Below are 18597 nucleotides of genomic sequence, written 5' to 3'. Positions count from 1 at the left end.
AGGCCACATATCTTTTAATGCTCTGTTTGCTTATGTCTCTTTAATGGGGTTGTGATTACTTCATCCCTGACACCTAATACATTTCTTTTGATTAATGAATGATATTGGCCTATTTAGTATACTGTCTATTGGGTTGTTTATTGAATTGTTATTTGATACATCCCTTAGCTTACTTAGTCTCCAAGATCAGGAATTATGCCATGATCTTATCTTTAAAGAAGGGGAAAATATCTGCAATTATGCTTCTTTGAAACTATCTCACATGATTCTTACTCACCATCATGCCTCATAGTTTGGGGTTTGGGGGAGAATTAAGTTCACAGGGAAGTACTAAAAATACGATCTAAAACAGAATCTTGGAGAAACGAGAACATGAGTATTTACCCCAAATATTCTCTTGGATCCATCAGATAAAAAGAAGGGAGCCACCCTGAGCAGTCATACCCACTTCTACTAGTGCCTGCAGGAAAATCAATAACATCTCATCAACAGAATCAAAAGCAACAGGCAGAGCTAACAACATCAGTACAAACATAGGATGTTCATCTGTTTCCAGAACATCATCCACCAATGCAACTAATACATTCCCCAGTGCCTAGGCCTGTACCCAACGTGACAAGGAAAAAGGAAATCCAAGGATCTGGACATGGTGAACAATTTTTCTACAACCTTTACAACAACCTTACATAAAACAGGGAGTTAGATATAGGATTATAATTGGTCAAGCTGTCAACATCAAATGATATATTCTTGTAACCCTATGCCTGACTTCCTTAAGGGTAAACGGTAACCCTCATATTCCCAATGAAGTGCTGGCAATCTCCACCAGAAATGCACCTAATTCTTCCTCACTGGTTGTTACCAGCCAGGTAGGACATGGCTTAGAGTTGTGAAATGAAGTACATCAACCAAAACTCAAGAAAAGATACTGCTATGGGATGGCCCTCAAAAGATTATCCTTCCATGGTAGTTCAGACTGAATATAATCAATTTACATGTGAACATATATACACACAAACCAGCGTGCAAACTTTGTCCGTTTTAGGATACACAATATATTTCAAAAATCAGCTCTTTTTATGGGCCACTTTTATAATTTGTTTCTATGGGGGAGGTGGTGTTAGTGCTTCCCAGACAATTGAAAACAGAAAAAAGTGTTCAAGGAACTAAGTTCTTCTCAGCCACTGACATCTGAAGAATTATGCAGGATTCTCACATTGAACTTTTGCTACTTAAAGACTCAAAACCTTTAAAGCTGGAAGACTTCCATCTTCTCTCACTCTAAAAACATAACCCCAAGGAGTGAGCATGCTCTGAGAGGATATCTTCAAAGAAGAAAAATTGCTGATAAAGTCATCTTATTTTCAACTACTTCCTCCCTCTCATAATATAGAACCTGTCTGACAAACCAACCTACTACATTTTTATTTTACAATGGGATTTTTTAAAGAAGGAGAGAGAAGGAGATGGAAGTTTTGCTTTTTTTTCGGCTGCCAGTCTATATTCTTCAAAAAAAAAAAACACACAGACAAATTATATAATTTTCCTACTGAATGGAGTGGAATGAGTAGGAGAATAAGTAGATAAATTCTATGACAGATTGTAAGGAAGCATGTACTATGCTCAGCTGAAATTTAAATTTAGTTTAGAGTTTAGGAAAAACTTTCTATCTATAAAGACAATTAAGTAGTGGAACAGGCAGTTTTTAAGAACAGATTAGACAAACACTTGTCAGGGATAATCTAGGCCGGGGTGTCCAATATGTTTGCCACTCACCGCATGTGGCACATAGGATACCACACTGTGGCGAATATGGCTCGAGTCGCATGTGGCTCTTGGAGCCTCTAAAATGCAGTTCCTCCTCAGACCCACATGCAGGGAGTGCATATCTGCCCACTCTGCACACACACCCCACCGTTTGATGGGAGAAGTATAAGGTGCTCCCGGCAGCAGCTCTGGTGAGTGGGAGGTGCCTGGCTCCAGGCAAGGGCATGCAGTTGGGGGTAGGGGCGTGTTTGTAGGTGCCTGGCTTTGGGGGAGCCTGGGTCTATGGGAGGGGGAGTGTGGTGAGTATGGAAAGATGACAACCACAAGTGTGGCGATCTTTGAATTTTTACTGGACACCACTGATCTATCTATCTGCATGGACTTGAGTATCAACTACATGATAGCTTGAGGTCCCTCCCACTCCTAACTCTAGAAAACTGCCCACAGACCACTTATTTGCTCACCCTGATCTTGACCATTCCTGACAGAGCATATGTCTAATGTGCTCTTAAAAATCTCCAACGATAGAGATTCCACAACCTCCCCAGGCAACTTATTCCAGGGCTTAACCACTGTGACAGTTAGGAAGATTTTTCTAATGTCCAATCTAAACCTTCCTTGCTGCAATTTAAGCCCACTGCTGCTTCTCCTACCATCAGGAGTTAAGGAGAATAATTCTTCTCCCTCCTCCTTATAACAACTTTTTAGGTACTTGAAAGCTGTTACCATGTTGCCCTCCAAAAATCTTCTCTTTTGCAGACTAACCAAAACCAATTCTTTCAATTTTCCCTAATACACCATGTTTTCTAGACCTTTACTTTTTTTTTCCCCCACTCTTCTCTGGACCTTTCCCAATTTGTCCACATTTTTCCTGAAACGTGGCACCGAGAACTTGACATGTTACCCTAATCAGTGCAGAGCTGAATATGAAATGCAGAAAACTCTCCTTCTGCAACACTAGCTCTGATAATTCAAACTAGCTAAACTGATTTTCAGGAAGGTTTCCACAGAAATTTATGTCTCTGCTGAGATCAAAGACAAAAAATTTCAACCCCAAAGATATTTTTGGGAAAGGTCAAAGCAATTAAAAATAGGGGTGTAAAATGGAAGTATCATCAACTATAATCGTGTTATCAGGATACTCAAATTAGAGCACTCCCCTTAAACGCAACTCCATGAAGTAATTAGCCAAGTGAAATGACTAAGAGTAGAAAGGGGGAAAATACAGTACCCATGATGGTACCAGAAGGGAGGAACCATTGCTCCACCCCCATCCAAGCTGAAGAAAAATTATCCTGTATGAAATAGAAATATATAATTTATTATTCAGTTAGGTATCTGTAATGACAAACACTTGAGGTTATGCTTTATAGTTCGGCGGTATGTGACACCTTAAAAAATTTAAGCCTAGAGTGCTCTTGAAAAATAAGGTGTTCAAGCCTCAACATCATTTCCCTAGTAAAGGAAATTTAGGCGTATATTTATCTCATCAATTACTATTATTTAATGTTACATGTTGAGAAATTGGACTGGAAATTTGAAATACAGTAAATGTTTAAAGCCATCAGCCAGAAAGGTGCGTAAGACATGCAAAACTAAAAGTGCAATGTAGATAATTTAAAAAGCTGTCTTCTGCCTGCTACTACTTTGCTAAAGCAGAAATCAAGCACGGCACGACATGCTTTATTCATTAAAACTACAAACAAACACATGCGTTATTATTAACTAAACTAAATCTTTAGTTAGACACAGCAATGTATATTTGATTTTCTACATTTAAAGTAGCATACTAATTCAGATCTAGTGCAAGAGCATTATGTTATAAGGAGTAGTAAAAAGCTTAACATAAAATCAATGAGTATATTCAAATCTTAATTTGCAGGTAGTTATCATTAACCTACATGCACTGAGATGTGAATATAACCCTAACTTGGTGGTTGAAATTTAAATGAAAGCAATTCTTTACTTTGCATTCCAGCATCTTAGGGGAGTTGTTTTTTAAGTTAATTGTTTTAAAGTATTAAACACCTCTCAAAATGTAATACAACAACACAGTCCTATTTCAGATATTCTTATTCTGGCAAAACTCACTTCTGTGCAAAGCACTAGGACTGTCTATGGAGCATGTAGGGCCTATATTTGATTAAATGCCTGATAGGACTTATGCTTGCCTGCTGCACAAGAAAAATTTTCATTTATTTGCAACAGAGAATCACAAGTTAAGCTATAACCAGATCACATCAAAATAGCAGTGAATAGTGTAATATATACACTATTTAGGAGCAATAGAATGGATTAGATTCATTAAGATTTCCTGACTTTTCAAAGGGTTGAAAAACCACTTTTTTGTTAAAATTTTCTCTCCTAATGCACTAACATGGAAAACAGGACTTTTCTAAAAATAAGATCATAATCTAAACTAGATTTTTGATACTAGATTTGTCTTTAAATTGGTTCGGTTTCACTGAAATTGATGGGACCATACCAATTTACACAAGTTGAGATTCTGGTCTCTCATTTTTGAGAATTTGTCAACAATTTACAGAGGTTTTGTGGAACATTTCATTTCTTTTCGGGAAATATTCCAAATCCTTCTGAAAGGGGAAAAAAGATCTTAAAATTAAAAATACACTTGCTGAATCAAAAATCATATCGTTTTGGCACCACTTATTGTACATATAAACAATTCAAGAAAGCAAAGAGGTTTAATTTCTTCCTCCCAAATTTACTATTTCCTTCAATCAAAGAAACACTGTAGCACATGACCAGCTCTCAGCCTATTAGATTTTGTTAATTCATCAATTCACAAATTTGTAATTTTAAGGACATTTGAAATTGAAATTCATTAATTTAGTTATATTTTGTTTTTTTTTCTTGTGACGCCTCAAGTAAAGATATCTAATGTGACTGATTCAATTTGAGGAACTCATTTTAACAGTCTGAATTTGGGTTCACGATTCCAGTGGGGACTTACATCTAAATACTATTTATACAGTACATTGCAAACTGTTTATTTCACTAACTTAGACCTAATGTTGACATTATCAGAAAGCTGCTTCCTCTTACATTTCAGGGGAAGTAGGAAAAATATTCTCTTAAAATTAAACAGATTTCAATAACATACACATTGGGCTCGTTTGTATTCAGCAACTGTAAGGAACAGAAAAAAGTAGGCACTAAGTATAAAGAGACCATTTCTCATGTGTAATGGAGAACAGTATTCCAACTTACTCAAAATAGGAACTAAATACAATGTGTGTGTGTCTAGTGCTAAATAAATGGATTCTACCTGGAATCAGCAAAACAGATATTTTACAATAATGATTATTTCCTCAAGAAAAATAATCGATAAAAGTAATTCATATTTTGTCTTATGTAACTATTAGCCACTGACAGAAACATGTAAAACCACTGACTGGACAAATTCAGCCTTTGTACGATTGAGTTTATACCAACAAAGCTGAGTTTGGACCTCTCCTTTTAATGAAAATACAACGATCAGAATCTGTAACAAGGAAGGTACTTTCTTAAACTGCTGCTGAATTAGATTGTTGTAGAAAGCACGTGGTATGTTTATCAGGACAAAATTATACAAAATCCACTCATCTTTAACTAATTTTTAGAAAACCTGTTGAAAGTTACTATATTTATTTCTCTGATTATTTCTATATCCTTAAATAAAAACTCCTGAGATTTGCTAGAAAGTAAAGTAACTAGAATGAATGCAACTAATGTATGATATTGCATATGGATTTAAGTGAGTGGATAAAGCCTTTGCTTATCTGTTAGCTACCCAGTAGATAAGAGAATAGAACAGCCTTTCTGCATGAATTTGTCATTCCTTATTCTGCATGCACTGTTTCTTTCTATGCATGCATTATTTCAGGTTCTCTCATTTCATCTTACCCTCATTCCTTCAAATCGCGACAAGGCTCTCAGAGGTCTCAAAGCTCTTAGTGTCCTAAGAGACTTAATGGCACCAAGTTCCGAGTAACCTAATGCATTCGCTGTTAAGCTAACCAAGGACACCTACCAGAAAAAAAAAATTACTCATTTTGTACATGCCACAATATATACCACAAATGTGTGATTCATCCTTCTCTAGAAGAATCTAAGTTAGAGCACTTTCTTCAGAAATACTTCTTTAGGAAAGAAGTAGGGGGGGAAAAAAAAGAGTGGCACAAAGTAAATAGAGGAGGATTAAGGGGGAAATGCCATAAGATACCCATTGATGAACACTGGCTAGTAGAAGAAAGCATAAATGCTTTGTATTCCCATATTTTTATGACGATGCACTAAGATTTGAAGGAAAACAAAATCTTCATACATATTCACACACACACACACACACACAAAATTAAAGTGAGGCTATACCACTTTTCAGGCTTGGCACTGATCTTACTCTTACACATTGAAATCTTGTCCACATTCTTAGAAGCACTGTAGTGTTGATAGTGACCATTTGATTATAGTTGAGAACTACAATCAATAGGGAAATGACTGAAATCTATTACAAATAACAATATTATTGATCAACAACTGATTAAGCAACAATAATCTTCTGTAAACTGTCAAGAAAGATCGGTCCCACAGCTGATTCAGTTCTTTACACTGACCATCTGCCCTAGATGCTGGTCATAGCAAAAGGTTATAGTCTGAAAGAATGCTGTGAGGGCAGAAGGAGCTGGACCAAATTACCTAAATTTAATATCAATGATTAAAAAGCATCAGTAAGCCACAAATCTTGGTGATGTGACGCCTCTGCCTCTACCGTTAAGTGCTCCCTTCAGTCCCTCCTTCAATCTAAAATTATGGATTTTCCATCCCCTTTTCTAGTGAAGAGGATGGATTGGGGGGCCTGACATTATTTTGTAAAGAACTGAAGATTCATGACCACCAAATGACCTGAGCCCTTTGGGTCTCTGTTCCAGCTCTTATACAAAGACAAATGTGGCAGTTGCCCAAATCACAGCCAGGTCAGTTTCCCCAGGATAATGATTTAGATGAATATTTGAACTCTCCTTTGAAATCTACCTCTAGATTGTCTGATCTTCTTCATGCATCTACAGAATCAAATGCGAACTCTGGAGCACAATAACTAGAAAGTATGTAAACATATTTTCTGTTTCACTGAAGTCAGTGCGAAAACTCCATTTAATTCAGTGGAGCTAGTATTTCACCCACAATGATTATAATCAACATTACTGAAAATATAAACATTGTGCAGGTTCAAAAAATTTGCCAGAAGTGGGGCTAGGGGATAGATTATTTCCTATACACTGGACTGTATCTGGATGGCATTTGAAGAGCTATAAGATTCTGGATAAATCATGAGTTCTTATGTGACTTTAAGAATTTTGCCTGCATTACTTTGTTTACTAACTGTAATTTATTATGATATGGTCAATATCAAGACTGTAAATATTACCTTAATGAATTTTATGTAAAGAAAGTAAAAGTAACATAAAAGAATACTTAGAAAATATATTACATACATCAACAATTAGGAAGTCCAGCCAGCACCAAGCATTAGTGAAGTATGTTTGATAGCCATATGCCACCCACTTGAGCAGCATTTCCAGAATAAAAATATAAGTGAAGACCTTGTCAGCATATTCCAGCATAGTCTTGATGGTCTTCCGCTGCTCTATATAGATGTCTTCAAAAGCCTAGAAACCAAAATATTCAAATGTGTTTAATGCTCAGTAATGTTATACAGTAAATTCAGGTTAAAAAAAGATTAAAAAAACTGAAATATTACTTCTGCAAATAAAAGGGCGGGAATGGGGGCGGAGTTTTCTCTTACATTTCTTTTTCAGATTAAAAAACAGCACTATGTACTGAATAAACCGTGGAACTGTATTTATTCATAGGTAAGTCTCATACAATGCAGTGTCACTGTTGAGTTTTGATTGATATAGTTGTGTGGCCCTAACATAGTGTCTGGCTGTCTCACACTCACTAATGAATTTATCTCCAAAATACCCCTATGAAGTAGAGAAGAACTATTATCCCCATTTTCCAGAGGTGAAAGCAAAACACAAAAAAACAATGGGCTAGATTTTTAAAGCTATTTAGGCATGTAATGGGTTTTTCAAAAGCATTATAAGCACCTAACATCCATGGGTTTTAGGCAAGCTTGGACTATAGGATCTTGCAAGGTGAAAGAGTCCCATAGCTTGGACTTCGGCATAAGTCCACAGTTCCGCATAGCAATGAAACACCCCCAAAATGTCAGCCCTACTAGCCTGAGTCAGTAGGCATTGATAAGTCTCCTAAGTCCCTGACTAGCACCCTACTCATTGGAAATAAATCATCATCATCATCACCGCCCCCCCCCCACCACTACCACCTTTTTATTGAATTCAATATGCCTAGGATTAAGCCCTAGTGGCAAAAAATATCACTTTTAATATTATGTGCAGTATAAAATTGTTTACTGAATTGCTATATTGATATCAAATACAGTAAAGCAAAAGCTGGGTAGTATGTATGAGCGTTAGTTTGTGCTAGACAAAAGCCCTGTATTTTGTTTTATTTGAAACCAACACGACAAATAGCATGCTTTAGAGAACTGTATCTAAATGACTGGCCAAATACATTGTACAGCATGATTGCCTATGATCCTCAAGTGAGCATGCAGCTGCTGCTTCCCCAATGCGAGGCAGGTGGATGGGTGCAGAGGAGATAACTGTTACTGAAATCAGCTCTCCCAGGAGTCCCCTAGGGAAATGAGTCATAGTAGGCGATGTCTGGCTGGATGGCTGAACTGCATTTACCTTTCATTCAATTCTTGATGACCTAGCCACACCCTCAGGTTTTGTTTATATTTTCACTACAAGTTGTATTTATCAGTATGCTGAAATCTCTCAGGTCAGGGGGGCTTGTTTAAATCTCCTGACCTAAGAAATTTTTGGGCACAGTGTTGTTCTTGCATCAAGGTTAAGACTAAGGAATTTTGCTTTGCTCCCATCTTAACCTGCAAACCTTCTTCACGCTCTGGAAGTCACTGGGGTTCCTATTGTGAGAATCTGAAGATAAGGTGTGACTGTTGTGACTTGCAGTTTCAAAGAGGCACAAACTCAGTGGGAATATAGGCTCTGCCCCATTCCCTGCATCCCCTCTGCAATGTTTCACCCCTACTGTTCTGACTTATAAAAAGGCTTGGTGGAGTACACTTTTTATTTTTTGTAACTTTGTGTAATATGTTTTAAGCTTTTTGTCTTTTTATAATTTTCAAAGTTGTGGGAAATTATGGAGGGCAGTCTGATAATTTTTAATGACAGATTAAGTAGAGATGAAACAAAAAAGCAGTCATGTGGCACTTTAAAGACTAATAAAAATTTATTAGGTGATAAGCTTTTGAGGGACAGGCTCACTTTTTCAGATCTGGAAATTCTGATGATAGTAAAGTGGCACGATAAAAATATAAAAGAGAGAGAGAAAAAAATGAAATCAAAACTGACAAATCAGCTGCATAGGACAGAAGGGTGGGGAAGAGGGGGAATAAAATTACTTACTGCAAGTGTCTACCGAATTAAGTGACTTCCCTGAGATCACTACAAATACTAAAGATGGGGAAGCTTTGTAACGTGCAAGGTAATTGCTATCTCTATTAACACCAAGCTACAAAGTAGTGAACTTGAAAATAAACTCCAGTTCAGATGTCTCCCTTTGTAATCTGGGGCTCTGTGTTTTTGGATGCAGATTTTCAGGTCTTTAATACTATGACTTGCTCTACTGAAATGCTCACTGACAAGTTTATGTGCATTCAGATTCCTAATGTCTAATTTGGCATTCTCTGGTGAAGTGATTGTCCAGGTTGTCCAATATACATAGCAGAGGGGCATTGCTGGCACATGATGGTATATATAACATTAACGGAGGTACAGGAATATGACTCCCTTATCATGTAACTAACATGGTTAGGTCCAGTGATGGTGTTTCCAGAATAAATATGTAGACAGAGTTGGCAACAGGGTTTGCTGCAGGGAAAAGTTCCAGGATTAGTATTCCTGTGATATAGCATGTGGTTACTAGTGAGAATTTTCCTGAGATTAGGTAGTTGTCTGTAGGAGAGACCATGGGCCACTGCAGAGCCTCTGAGAGTGCAGCATCATGTTTCAGCCTAGGTTGAAGATTGCTGATAATGTGCTGGAGGGGTTTGAGTTGAAGGCTATAGATACAAGTGGTGTTCTGTTGTTGAGTTTGTTGGGCCTATCTAAGATAGCTGGTTGCTGTGGATTTGTCTGGCCCTGTCAATCTGTTTTTTTACACAAAGAGTTCAGCATTAAAGCTGTTAAAACAGAGCAACAAGATGGGTGTGGTAATATTATTTTTTATTTTGAAACAGCTTTGATGGTGAGACACTACGTTTTTTGAGCTTCACAGACATGGAAAAGAGCTCTGAGGAGTTCCAAACGTTGTCCCTCTCACCAACCATATTTGGTCCAATTAAAGATATTATTTCGCTCACCTTGTGGCTTTCATGCAGGCACCCAATATAACTACAACAAAACAGCAAAACCCACTGTATCACATGTCAATATACACAAAATAAATATCCTAATACCAGACATGATTTGTTAACTATTCATTCACTCATCCATTTGTAACAAGCCCAGTTCAGAAGTTTATATAATTGAATTTTAACTCTAACAAGTTCTCAAGCCACTTATTTATTGCTTTCCCTATCTATGAGAATTTAATTATTCCTGATGGAAATATTTCAGGATCGCTGTGTACTGTCAAATCAGCTAATTTCTAAGTTATTTGGAACCCCCGATATTTCAGGTGTCTGTGTATCCTCTGGAATGACAGTTAACGTTACCTTCCCCAGCCCCACCACAACCTGAAATGGCACCACTGGTGAATCAGGAGTGGTCAGAGGACTGCAGGAAAGCCATGAGCAAGATACAGCCCCCATCTAATACCATGGTGCTTGCCATGAGCTGCAGGCCAGCCCTAAGGGGCAAGCGCTATTGCAGCAAGGGAGCTGCCAGTGTTTCTTCATAGCAGCTCAAACAGCGGAGGAAGAATCCACTAAAGGGCAAGTGATTCCCTCAGTTTTTTTTTACCCTGTTTCATTTCACAATTTAATACCATTCAAAAACAGCAGCAGCCTTCTGCATGTCACATCAGCAGAAAAATATTTGTTTGCCCATGTCACAATTTTACCTCAGGCTTGACTCTGATAATTTTGAAAATCAGCTGCTTCTTAGGCTGAACAAGTATTTTTGTAATTAACCATTACAAGGCTAAAATGCTAAAGTGCAAACTTGTGAATGTGGACAAAATAATACATTTCTGTAATTTGACTCCTGTATTTAATGTGGTCACTCTTTAACTTTATAAATGAAGGCTACAATTACATTTAAATTCCAGATTTGAAATAAAAATATGTAATATGTGTGTGTGTATATATGTGCACGTGATATATATATATATATATATATATATATACACACACACACACACACACACACACACAATATATACATTATATAAATGCAAATTATGGGGGGTATATATGAAAAATAATGGAGCCCTATGATAACTCAGGTGGTTAACCAAAGACTCCTATAGAATGGCTACTTTTTACTTCTGGGTACTTGAGTACTATCACAATGCGATACCTTTGTACTTTTACCCAAGTAGTTTTCCAGGAGGATAATTTCACTTTTATTTAAATACTTTTAAAAAATTAACTGTACTTTCACTCAAGTAAATTTTTGAGGTCCTTTGTCCACCACTTGCCAAGTCTGCCCCTGCTGGAACTACACAGACCTGCTGAGAAGGAGGTGGTGGCCACAGAGGAGCAGCGGCAGTGTGCACAGCTTTAGGAGCTGGTTGGCTGAGGCAGGTAAATCATCGGCTGAGGCAGGTTTGGGGCTGAGGGGTGAGTTTGCAGGTTGGGGGGTAAAGCTTGGAGATAGGGGAGCAATTTTGGGGGGCTGAGGCTGCTAAAGCCTGGAGATGGAGGGTAGGCTTGTGGGCCAAGGCAGGTAGAGCCTGGGAATGAGGGAGGCATGGAATGTTAGTGAGAACATTGCTCCTTCCTCCTTAAGAGCCTATGCCCAGGCGCAGCATTTCCTTGTCCTCATTTCCTCTCCAATGCAGGGGTGAAAGTAACAAATTTTCTAATTGGTACAAATCATTGTGTGGGTGCTGTTCTTAAAATAGGGGTTACAAAAAGTATGGTTTGACGTTTTTTATTAAGGACAGTCTCGTGTTCACATGCATTGTGTCTCTTGAAGTATTGATTTTGTAACTGAATTTGAAAAAATGGCACTTCTCAGTATTTTGGTTGCAGACCCCTGCCCTACTCTAAACACCAAATGATTATCACGCCTATGTGTCTATGCTACAGAAAGAGAAATTCTTTCGCCTTTTTCTTTTTATTATCAGAGCATTAACAGAGTGACCATCATTCAGCCTTCCCTCATAACACACTTGTTGTTTTATCTGCAGGGGAACATATGCTAAAATCTGCTTGATAAAACACATTTTAAAATATTTTCTTATAATAATATTATACTTATTTCATATTTACTCACCAGAGCACCACTACTAAGGAGAATCATAAAGACAATGAAAGTCTCAAACCAGTTGTGTTCAACTATCTTGAAACAGGTTTTCCTAAGATTCCACCATTGTTTTCCTCTCCCCTCTTCTACGCTGACTTGACAGCACTTAAATCTTCGTACACAGCCTGTAAAACAACATACATTTTCATAAGACAAAACAGATAAGTGATACTTAAGGAAATCACTTCTGATTACTTATTTGAATAGCAGTACGGCCAGTATATTTTCATTATTTTCATGACGCTAGAAGCTGAACTCTGAACACTTTCAAAGTTCATTTTTCAAACAGTAAAATCAAATAAAGTTTATAAGACTACTGGCATTTAAAATCAAATGAAAGAATGGGGAAGTATTTATAACTTGCTGTGAGCCAACTATGTGCTCAATACTATACCAACAGATTAAGACATATTCGGTCCCACAAAGAAGCCAAATTAAATTCAGTTGGTACATATATACAAACTTCAAGCAGGTTTATATGTTTAAATGCACTTACATGTGGACATAAGTTATTTGCAATTCATTGTTTACAGTCCAGTGGCACCTACATATTCCAGTGAGAATCAGGAACAAATGTAAAACATGAGCCATACCCTGAATTGCTCACAATGTGGTCTGGTGAATTAATGCTGATAAGGTACTGGAAGAAGTTCATTTTAAGGAAGGACTGAAAGAAAAGAAGGTGGATGAGCAGCTTACAAGTAGGGATGAAGTTCCAGGGACATGAGATGGCATGGAAGAAGTTAAAGAACTGAAAGTAGAAGAAAGACAAAAATGGTACTTTCATATGATGCTGTAAGAGACCTTTACATAGTGGGAGAAGATTAGGAGGAAGCGAACACAAAGATGTAGGCACGGACAGATTTGTTCAGTGCCTTGAAGATGAGGATGAGAAGTCTGAACTGGATTAAAAAAAACAAAGAGAAAGTTTGGTTTGTTGAAGTAACATAGCGTGGAATAGACAAGGCTTTAGTGGTGTCAACTGAAAGCAAAAAAGACTAATTTTAGAGATTTTGTAATGAAGGAAATGACACTTTCCTGCACCAGGGCCATAACAGCTTTCAATCTCTGGTCTGCAGATCAAGACCATGGTTTCTGTAGTTCTACTGTGAGAGATTGTAAGTAAAGGTTTGTAGCAAAAAAGTCTACTGATAGTCACTCTGCCACACATCTACCACATTCCATAACTGAATTCAAGAACTGATTTTTTTACGTTTTTAAAAAAAAATCCATGAACAGTTTTTGCTCTTATATTAGATAATAACTGTATTGTTGTGGTATATTTGATTGCAAATGATGCAAATAATTAATTCCTATTCCTTCAAATGGAGTTTAGGGAGGATGGAAGTTTATCTCCTCTTTGACGTAACTTTAAAATAAATTCTTGATTACAAATTCATAAACAAAATTCAGAAATGTATCACAAATGCCATAAATCAATGTGCAATATGATTAAAAATTACCAAGTTAGCTTGATTAAGATGGCACAATTTGGCCCTAAGAGATACATTACTAGATGAGAAGTTTCACTGAAATCAATATTACAAACCCCAGTAAGGTACTACAGGTTACACCTCCCTTTTCTTGCATGGTCAGGACCTGGCAAGTCCTGAACAGCAGAATTTGCTGGACTCAGGGAAGTTCATGGCTTCTTACTCCAGATAGCCCTGTGCTCTTGGGCTGCTGCAACTCCTGTCTCCAGCCTCTCTCCCCCAGAACCCCTGCCACAGCCCAGGCTCCCAAGGATGACACAGGGCTCCAACACCTGCCCCCGCTGCTTCAGCTCTGTTTCCTGCCCCCGTGGAGCAGTCAGGGGACAATGGAATCAAGCCACATGCTTCAGGAGGCAGGCAGGGTCTCTGGCTCCCGGCCACATGCCGGGGGGGGGGGGGGGGGGAAAGCTCTGCTCCCAGCAGGGCAGACAGGGTTCCTGCACCTGACACAGCTGAAGCTCAGTACTCTCTTGTCCTGGAATATCTGTGGTTGTGCCTGACCACAGATGTTGCCAGATGAGAGAGTACCAGATTTGAGAAGTGCAACCTGTATTACAGTGTACATAAGGATAGAAGGTTGGCCCCCTAATTAGGACAAATAACCATAAGATCAGCAAGTTGTTAGAAAAATGGAAACTTACAAACTTCCAGGAATATCTGCATAATTTTTTTTTATTCAAGGATTATTTGGCAGCTTCACTATATTTGTAAATGTAACAACACTGCTGTTTAATTTGATATTATTGCTATGCCTTTCCCAAAGAGAGACGAATGGAAAAAGCAGGTTGCTGCAAGTTATGAATGAAGTACACAGAAAGATCTATGTCACTAAATCTTGCATATCAGCTGTCTCTTCTGGCTTAAGTAGACCTGTTAGTCCCTCATTTTCACAAACATTAAATTCACTCAAACATTTGTAAGTTGAATCAAGTGTTTAAAATGTATTAACAACTCTTCTAGTTATATTTACGTTCTTAGACAAGTATATTTCACAGGGAACCTATTTATCAGCTTTGAAAAAGTCCTTTTCTGCTACAATTAACCTCCTACAGTGTATTGTGATCAAATCTGATTTGTTTTTGGTTTTTCCCTCTTGTATATTACTTGATCTGAGAGGAATGCTGCAAAATACTTGAGGAAAAAAGGTGTGATTTGCAGGCATTTTACATAAATGGCTACGTCTGTCATATATGATGAACAGCAACTAAAATATCTTTGTAAGCATTAGTTTTTATTATAGAAGAGCTCATGAGTACAAATATCATCAAAATGTAAAATGTAAAATGCCTTACGATTATGCACCTAAGATTAAGTATACGCATGAAATGTGACTGTACTGTCTATAAAACTATTTTAATTATTTTAATCAGTTTTGATAAAGATTAGCAGTTTTATTAAAAAGTGGCAAGGAATACTGCTAGTGGGTAAACCACAAGAACACAGCTCAGCAAGGAGACGTTACTCACCTCGTGCAGTTACGGCATGTCTCCAAGCATCCCAGCGTCACAGATCGGAACGCTTTTCACAACAGTGACACCTTCCCCCACCCACACCTGCACACTCAGTAGCTCAAGCTGCTGCCAGTGTGTTGGAGTGTGCACATGGTGCAGCCTCTCTCTGCTCCTTTTCTACCTGAAGTTCCTGTACACTCCAAGCAGAGGGGAGGACGGCGGGGGGGGGGGGGGGGAGAGTAGTGGAGCACCCACAGGGACACATCTCGGAGAACCATTGTTACTGCACAAAGCAAGTAACTACTTTTTCCTCCTTTGAGTGCTCCCTGCGGGTGCTCCACTCAGGGGACTCCATAGCAGTACCTATTTGGTGGAGGTGTCTTTTATGTGGATGGAGGCAGGACCACATCTGCCAAGCGTAAAGCTGTGCAAACGTATGGTGTGACAGCCACATGGCCACTGTACAGATGTCAACTGAGGGCACATTATTCAGGCAGGCCATCATGGCAGCCATTGCCCTTGTGGGCCTTGGTATTCTGTGGTGGCTGTTTACCTCTGAGTTGGTATGCAGGACATATGGAAACTGCAATTCACTTGGATAGGCATTAAGCCAAAACAGCTGTTCCTGCATGAGGCCCAAACCACACCACAAAGAGTCCGTCCGATTTTCTGGTTGCTCTAGTTCTTTCATGGTAGAACACAACTGCCTGCCTTGAATCAAGGGTGAGTAATACAGCCTCCTTGGAATAGGCATAAAGTTAGGGTTAGGATAAGCAGGTAAGTAGATGGGTTCGTTTACATGACAATCAGGAAAAATTTTGGATGAGGCCTGTGTATCACTTTGTCTCTGGTGAAAGCAGTGGAAGGAGGGTCCGCCGTGAGGGTCGCAATTTCTTCTACCGTTGTTGCTAATGTTACTGCCGCTGTGAAAGCCACCCTCACAGACAGGTACTGTGGTAGTGTAGTGGCTAGTGGCTCAATGAGCGGCCTGGTGACTGTATCTAGGAAAGTTTTACTTTTCTTGCTACCTTTATTCTACTTGTTTACAAGCTGCTGTTTGTGTGGTTTGCCGAGAGTCCCCTCTGATCAGGCAGTCATCTTGATAGGAGGAGACGCATACTTCGGGCTTATACAGATGAGCTGCCACTACGCCAATGCCTTGGAGAATACCCTCTGTGCAGTGGACAGGCCGAAGGGAAGTACCATGTACTGGAAGTGTTGTTGCCCCACCATAAATCTGAGATACTTCCTGTATGCTGGCTGGATGGCCGTATGGAAATGCATGTCCTGAAGAACAAGAGTCGCCAGCAAGTTGTGGTACCTTGCTATACAGCAGGGTAGGCACACATGCTGATGGGGTCAAGTGCAGGCCTTTGTTAGACCCCCTAATTTGCCAATAGCAGGGCACAGTGTTTGTGCCAGCAATGCGACAGTTCTAGATTTTTGAGCCACATTACTCTTAGGCTTGCCCAGCTGTTTGAACATTGAAGCCAGGTCTTGTGACCTCTGGGGTGTGTTAGGTGATAGCAGCCCCAGCAAGCTCTTGTCTGGAGCCCTCACAGGGAACAGAACAGGCTTGGAGTTGTGGGATCGCCTCTGTTGAGTGAGGGGGACTCTCTGTTACCATTTACATTCTTAGATTGTTTAGAGGTTGCAAAGCTCGCAGTTGGAACAGCAGCAGCTGTGTTATTTAACATCACTGTATATATGATATAAGCGGGATGCATAGAAAAAACACATCAATTAACGAGTGAAATGCTTGAAGTGAAATAGCTGTTTTATTGTGTATGTATAGATTCTCATTTTATTTCCATTTTGCACAGGGAGCTGAATTGCCAGTGTGTGAAGGGTGGCTGTGGAGTTTTTCAGGGAGTACAAGAAAGTATCTGTGGACTCTGCAAGAGTTTGGACCTTTGAAGGGGAGGTCTTCCACATTGTCTGATCCATCTTTGGGAAACCAGAAACTTATAGCCATGAGGCTCTCCTCATAACCACTTCCACTGCTACGGAACGTGTGGCGGTGTCAGCAGACTCGAGGGAGGCCTGTAACATGACCATCCATCCTGTATTAGGGATGCCAAAAAGGTATCCCTAACTTATTTTTTAAAAGGAACTAATTGTCCTGTATTTGGTCCCTCTCCATCTTTACCTTTTCCGCCAGCAGCTTTGCAGGCACATCTGCTGGTGGGAGTCACTTCCCTGAGCCTCAGGGAAGCTGGGGAGCATTGGCGGCTGCCACATCCCTGCTGCTTCCCTGGGGCTTCCGGGAAGGGACCTCAGGGAGGGCTGGCAGCTGCTGCCTCCCTCCCAGCTCCCTGGGGCTTGGTGGAGCAGGGAGGAGCCGCTCTACCCCACCACATATGAGACAGGGAAATTTGGTCACCCTATGTAGGGCTGTCCTCGCTATGAATGAGGCCTCATTAGTATTGGCTGTAGATTGCTCTCTTTTTATGATCTGGAATTTATTCAATTAAGGTAGACATTTGTTCAAATACATTGTGTGTATATTTTGCTGGTAACGCTGTATAATTCGATGTATGTAGCTGGAGGAAAGCAAAGGAGAAGGCCTTTCTACCCATCCTATCAAGTTGCTTCCATCCTTATCAGGAAGGGTGGATTTAGTTAAAATCTGCTTGTTTATCCCTCTGGTTGGCAGCAGCAGCAACAATGAACCAATTAGTAGGGGTGTGTGAAAAGAGGAACTATGCACTCTGTGAGGTGACATATTTTCTGTCTGCCTTACTGCCCGGGGGCAAAATGGTGGCTGGTGTTAGCCACATGTGTCTAGCCAGATCCAGGAGGGCAACAGCAGTTTTACTGAGAGCATGGCATGGAGTATGCTTGTGAGTTTATGTTAGGTACCAGGCTATGATGTTAATGGAATCTCTAGCATGTCAGCCACCCTTTTAAAAAGCTACTAGAACAATTTGGTTATCACCTGTAGAGGGAGGCAATGGCATTGTCATATCCTCAGAGGAAGAGAGCTGCAATCAAGTGTATGATGAATCATAGGGGTCACTGAGGAACTGATCTGACTGAGTTTGATCTTCAGACACATCCAGGGCTCGAAAAGGGCTGAGCAGCATGTTGACGTTGTTGCTGCTGCTGTGTTCTGAGAGGTACCCAAGGATCCCAGTAGGGCCAGGCAAGAGGCATGGACATAACAGGTGGGTGCCACTGACCAGGGAGCTACTGAGGCATCACTGATCATGGTTGTTGTGTCCCTTTGCTGGGGAGGGACGCCTAGGCAAGACAACATTTGACAGAGACACCGCTTTCTTCTCACTGTACAGGGAGGGT

The 18597-nt window shown here is 39.6% G+C and overlaps 1 protein-coding gene across 12 annotated transcripts in view; it reads right to left on the bottom strand.

Moving 5' to 3' along the window:
* The window catches only part of LOC142016852 (sodium channel protein type 1 subunit alpha), a 120588-nt gene that overhangs the window by 47863 nt on the left and 54128 nt on the right, over nt 1-18597 (bottom strand). For 10 of the 12 annotated variants that reach the window (XM_075001242.1, XM_075001241.1, XM_075001245.1 and 7 more), the window contains 3 exons: nt 12324-12478; nt 7263-7436; nt 5674-5796 (listed from right to left, as the gene is read on the bottom strand). In XM_075001242.1, the coding sequence (XP_074857343.1) occupies nt 5674-5796; nt 7263-7436; nt 12324-12478 (452 nt within the window). The remainder of the gene's footprint in view (nt 1-5673; nt 5797-7262; nt 7437-12323; nt 12479-18597) is intronic. The other 2 variants (XM_075001249.1, XM_075001248.1) reach the window with 1 other exon arrangement.

This window comes from Carettochelys insculpta, chromosome 8, assembly GCF_033958435.1.
Source record: "Carettochelys insculpta isolate YL-2023 chromosome 8, ASM3395843v1, whole genome shotgun sequence".
Lineage (NCBI taxonomy): Eukaryota > Metazoa > Chordata > Testudines > Carettochelyidae > Carettochelys > Carettochelys insculpta.
Note: the sequence above shows the minus strand (reverse complement) of the source record. Positions and strands in the feature narration are given on the sequence as shown.